Source organism: Sinocyclocheilus rhinocerous, unplaced genomic scaffold (assembly GCF_001515625.1).
Source record: "Sinocyclocheilus rhinocerous isolate Xijiao unplaced genomic scaffold, SAMN03320098_v1.1 scaffold4355, whole genome shotgun sequence".
NCBI lineage: Eukaryota > Metazoa > Chordata > Actinopteri > Cypriniformes > Cyprinidae > Sinocyclocheilus > Sinocyclocheilus rhinocerous.
Genome location: NW_015665823.1, coordinates 143,094 through 149,306, shown reverse-complemented (window position 1 = coordinate 149,306; position 6,213 = coordinate 143,094). Strand labels below are relative to the sequence as shown.

General features: G+C 36.7%; 1 protein-coding gene across 1 annotated transcript in view; it reads right to left on the bottom strand.

The window, feature by feature from the left end:
- LOC107731530 (inaD-like protein) overlaps nt 1–6,213 on the bottom strand; it is a 136,735-nt gene that overhangs the window by 82,782 nt on the left and 47,740 nt on the right. The window contains exon 25 of the mRNA XM_016542641.1: nt 3,917–4,040. Coding sequence (XP_016398127.1) covers nt 3,917–4,040 — 124 coding nt within the window. The remainder of the gene's footprint in view (nt 1–3,916; nt 4,041–6,213) is intronic.

The following is a 6,213-nucleotide window of genomic DNA, read 5'->3' as shown; positions in this document are numbered from 1 at the left end:
GAGAGAGAGAAAAAAGGCCTAGAATTTCACTGGCATTAAATGAAGTCTGTTGTATTTTGCTTTGAACACTGATGGTAAACCTTTTAGCCAATCACTTTTAAAAGAGATTCGATCTCCCAAGATACCTCAAGTAACACCGTCTGCCAAGTTGGAAAGATGCCCTGCAGGCGCTCCTGTTTTTCAGGCCGGTAAACTATGTGGACGTGACTTTTGACAATCAGCATTCAGTCTGGTCCACACTGGAGCTCAATTTGGCCACAAAATATATTTTATTTATATGAAATACCATCTAAACAACAAACATCATCATCAAACGACCTACTACCATTAAACACCTCAAAAGAATGTAATATGCATTAGATATCAATGGATGCGAGTCTATAAGGAAGATAAAGTATTTCTAGTCTACCTCACCAAGTGTGGTCCATCAAGTCCAGATGATGGACGAAGACTAGAGGATCCCAGACCACAAAACAAAGTCATTCCGCCAAGGAAACTGTTAAAACCAATGTTGCCAAAGACAGATTTGAACAGAAAAATTTGCCTTTTGGCTTTATTGTGGAATTTATCCATTGACCATCCTGTGAGTCTTTTATAATTCATCAAGCTGACTGATGCTCTGAACTGAGATAAATAGCTGCTTCAAGGTCCCCGTTTCAACCTCAAACAACAGACGGCCTTCTCCCCTGCCTTCGCCGTAGATGCGAACAGATGGTGGCATTCACTCATTCCTATACTCGTATAAATCTGGTGTGGAAGCAGCGCTATGTCCAGCATACAATATATCGTAATTGCTTACAGACAGCAAATATGAGTTACGCCAGTGGTTCCCAACCAAGGAGAAGTGCTCACTAACACAGATTTAGACAGATTTGTGAACAATATTTGAGAGAAATAGGCCTTTTGTGTACATAGAAAAAGTCTTAGATCTTTGAGTTCAGCTCATGAAAAATGTGGGCAAAAACAAAAGTGTTGCGTTTATAATTTTGTTCAGCGTATATAACTTCTGTATTTAAAATAACTTTATGAGAACAACTGAACTTAAGATACAGTATGTTGCACTAAATGGAGAAGTTAAAAGCTAACAGAAGCTAAATGCTACACAGTCAGTGAATGCATGGATCTTTAGACATTCTCCATCACATTTTTGTCAGAATTGTGGAAAATGGGGGGAATATATATGAATAATAATGAGCTGAAACTACTAAGTAGCATTTAGCCAAACATTTAGCTAGGGCTGGACAATAATTCAATATCAATATGTATCGCGATATAATTTTTTTCAATAACGGTGATATGATTTTTAAATACATTTCCGATATTTCGATATACATTACCAGTGTTTCCCATACATTGAATTATTTGTGCCGTTTGACTTCGTTGAATAAACATGAGCACTGCACGTTTCAAGGGAAAGAAATTATAGAAATTATACTTTTATTTAGCAAGGATGCTTAAAATTGATCAAAAGTGATAATAAAGGCATTTATAATCAAACAAAAGATTTCTATTTCAGATAAATAGTGTTCATATCGATATCGGAATTATATCGTATCGACCGAAATTAAGAAATATATCGTGATATCAATTTTGGCCATATCGTCCAGCCCTACATTTAGTCTTGCTGGTCTCTTTTTTGTTGTTTGATTAACATGAACGAAAGACAGCAGGAATATTAGACTGCAATCACTTTAAGAGCTGTCCGGATCCAATATACTGTTACACATGTTTTCTTTCTCAGCTGTTTGCTTTCACTAGAGACCTAAATTACTGTGTTCACGAGGATACTTGCAAATACCGGCATTTTGACACATACAAGTGTGTGTATTTAACCGTTCTTGAGTTCTCTTTCGCTGCTGATTGTGTTTCAATGGCTTAAAATCCCTTGTTTTTACACCGCAATGGTTACAAACGTATGCAAACAATACACTTTCGTGACCACATAGCACAGTGACGTCATGTGAGCGTGTAACCACGATAGAGAGGATAGTCCAAAATCTCTACCAGTTGACAAAATAATACTGGTCAATCGTGTAGCCCACCCCTACATAACACATACCACTTGTTTTTTTATGATATTTAGCCATTTTTAACACTGACACTTTCACACTAGGTGAAAGCCAAAAGAAAAAACAACACTATAAATGCTGAAGAAAAAATACTGGACAAACAATTTCCTGTATGGATTTAATGTACAATTCTATTCTCTTATGGGATGATTCTGTGTTATACGTGAAGGTCAGCAGCCTAACCTTGACCAACCTGAAGTTAAGGACACAATACTGATAAGTCATGTATTTTCCCCTGTAGGCCTCAAACCCTACTCAATTCAGTTTCCAATCTGGATCTTCAACCACTACACCACACCACCGCAAGTTTAACGGGACGTAACCACTTCATTGGTCCTATCCGACTCACCATTTCCTGAATACCGCACACCTCAACAAAGACTCAATTTCACACCACAAGATTTTACAAGAAGTGCTCGCCGGATGGCATCCGGGAACAGAGCCAGTCAAAGGGCCGGTGGCGGACAAGAATGAAAAAGAGATTTGGAGACGCCGCACTGTCTGCATGGCATATTGAGGACCATCAAAGTGGAAAGAGATTAGAGCGGCAGTGTGATGCTGAGAAGGTCCGCCAGCTCAGACTGAGTGAATGAGATCTGGCACTGGGACTCTGCAATTGGGATGCCTTATTGGACGGCTACAGAATTGTTTTGGCATGCCACTTCCCAAGACACTGGCTATGTTCAGAATAAAATAACAGTGTAGTGCTTACTACATAATATGCGCAATGATAAATGGTTCAAGCAGTATATAGTAGTCACATGACCTCTCAGTGCTGCATGTTTAATATTGAATTCAGCAGGTGCGGCCCAGTTATTATAATGGCAATTAATCCATGTCATCTTCAGTGCATTGCATTCTGGGACATATTGCCCAGCACAGTGCTCTGTTATATACTGCACATCACATAATTTTTTGCAATTAACTGCGCGACTGTATAATGGGAAGGGCTGTCAATTGTTTAAAAAAAAAATATTGTAGATCATTTAAAATTAACTGATTCAAATATATACTAAATTATACCTAATGCAAACTGTATTCCATGCATACAAAATATCTTCCTATATATTTTTTGCAATAAATTGTACTCTATAATAGATAAAAAATATTATTTATTATGTAAATTAAATAAAATGCATTGCAATTAAATCACTAATACCCTTTTCTTCTTTATACATTAAGCAAATATTCATTATTAATAATTTTATTCAATTCAATATGTATTTTTTCAACCACTATTGACTCTTATTTTCTTTTTTTATTATTAAAAATATATTAAAAATAAAAACAATTTCTGAATAAAAAATTTAAGCTAATTCAATATCTATTTATGTAATTACTACTACTACTACTATTATTATTATTATTATTATTATATACATTGTTTTATATAATGAAATATACTAAATTACATATTAAATTGACAGTCCTAATTCATTAGGTATTCCATACATACAAAATATAATATGTACTTTTTTGTAATTAATCTGAATAATGGAAAGGACTGTCAGTTGATTTAAAAAATAAATAAATAAAATGTATTAAATATGTTGATTAATTACATAAAATGAAATATTTATTATTAATATTATTATATTAATAATAATTTAATTCAATTAAACATCTATGTATTTGACTATTATTTATAAATAAATAAACATAGAGCCCTTATAATGAAAATGTATTAGGTTTCCCAGGTATTCCATGCATACAGAAAATCTGCAACGTATCCACACTATTTGCTACAAAATAGTAGACCAGTATGGTAGTATGTAATTCCGAACATAGCCAGTGATGTACGTATGAAGGACATGAAGTTCAGTTTGGCACAATCAGCAGACTCTCACCTTTAGCTTGCTCCTCATCCTCCCTCTCTTCCTCCTGTGGCTCCTCCTCCTGCACTTGGCTGGGGGGTCTGTAAGGTGGGGGGAGGCGCATGGGTGGAGGGCCGCCAGTCTGCCCTGCTTTCTGCTTAAAGAGAAAAGCAAAGAGACTGTGAGAGAGAGTGTAATGCAGCCCACTGTGGAAAGACACTATAAAGGATTCTGACAAACAAATAAACAGTGAGAGATGAATATGAATGAATGCTGCTGGGAAAACTCTAAACTTAGAAAACGTAGAAACCCCAACAAAGCATGAATAAGAAAGATAGAGATAGAAGGAGAGAGAGATGTGAATGATAAGAGCAAGAAGAAAGTTTTAACTGAGAGCAAAATTAGGCAATGGGCTATTACGAGAAGTGGTGTCGTAAAGCCACCATTGCTGGAGAAAAGCCCCAGGAGATGGAAATGGGAATAATTTGCTGGAAAGCCACCATTCAAGTTGTTATCAACATCTCAATACAAGTCACTTCAACACTGTTCTACAAATTCACGATGACTATTTACCGCTTGTGCTTTTATTGGACCCCCAAGTGCTTTAAATGTACTTTGACCTAAATGGTCAGTGGTCCTTCCTTGTGAACAGATTTGTTGCTATACTTTGAAATATGGCCACTCTGATGTTCAGAGGAGAATTTAGCATGTTGCTATGTGATTTCTAGAGTGTTCAGAGCAATTTTTAGAATATCAATATGCAATTTCTAGAGTGTTCGGAGTAGTTTTTATAATATAAATGTGATTTCTAGAATGTTCAGAGTAGTTTTTAGCACGTTGCCATGCGATTTCTAGAGTCTTCTGAGTAGTTTTTAGTACATCAATATGAGATTTCTAGAGTGTTCTAATGCCGAGTTCACACTGCACGATTTTAGCCCGATTTTTCACTCGCCGACAGATTTTGCAAAATCGCCGACAAATGCCCGAAATCGGAGGCAGATCGGTGCTCGTTCACGCGAGTGACAATCACGCAGTGTGAATTATCAAAGACGCGATCTGAGGGAATCGCCGATGCGTCGCCGACGCCCGTGAAATATTTGGCATGCTCCTCGAAAGCAATTGGGCTATTTTCAGTCTAGTTTTGAGTAGTAATTGGGCGGGTTTTGCAGCGAAAACCTGGCAACCCTGCACCAGACAGAGCTGTCGGCGATTCTTCCCATTGTGAAGTCATGCAATGTGAAACCCTCTGTCGCCGATCCATCATGCAGTGTGAACACAGCAGCAACTGAGTGCTACCCCAGATAGTCACGCAGTGTGAAAACAACGGCGATCCGACGAGTTTGAAAATCGTGCAGTGTAAACTCGGCATAAGTTGTTTTTAGCATGTCGCCATGCAATTTCATGAGTGTTCTGAGTAGTTTTTAGCATGTCGCCTTGCAATTTCTAGAGTCTTTGGAATAGTTTTTAGAAAATTAATATGAGATTTCTAGAATGCTCTAAGTGTTTTTAGAACATTAATATGTGGTTTCACAAGTGTTGAGTATTTTTTTTTGCATGTTGCTATGCGATTTCTAGAGTGTTCCTAGTAGCTTTTAGCATGTCTCCATGCTATTTCTAGAGTTTTCTGAGTAGTTTTCAACATGTCGATATGGGATTTCTGGAGTGTTGTAAGTAGTTTTTAGCATGGCACTATGTGATTTATAGGGTGTTTTGATTCGTTTTTAGAACATCAATACGTGATTTCAAGAGTGTTCCGACTAGTTTTTAGGACATTGATATGCAATTTCTAGAGTGTTCTGAGTAGTTTTTAGAACACCAATATGTGATTTCTAGAGTGTTCTGACTAGTTTTTACCACGTTACCATGCAATTTCTAGAGTGTTCTGAGTAGTTTTTAGAATGCCATATGATTACTAGTGTGTTCTGAGTAGTTTTTAAAGAGCAGGTCATATGAGTTTTTGAAAAAGATCTCTTTTGCAGTTTATAACGTAGCTATCCTTAAATGAAAACAATCTGAAAAGTTGTTGTTAAAAAAAAGTGCATGATATTACTTCGTTTAATAATAAAGAATGTAGTGTAGCACACAGACTTTACAATCATTGTGAAATTGCCATTTATTTTGCTGCACCGGCAGTTATAGGGTTAATGCCGGAGAGACGAGTTAGTTAGGCTGGTGCGCCTGTGATACTGTTCTGTGTTCTGATTAAAAGTTAAGACAGAGCGTCTTTTGTCTGTCGTTCTTCAAACATTACAGTAAACATATTTTGGTTTACAAACTGTATTGTTTCATCAGTTAGTCACGTTAGCACTCGGCTAACGTATCCACCATTA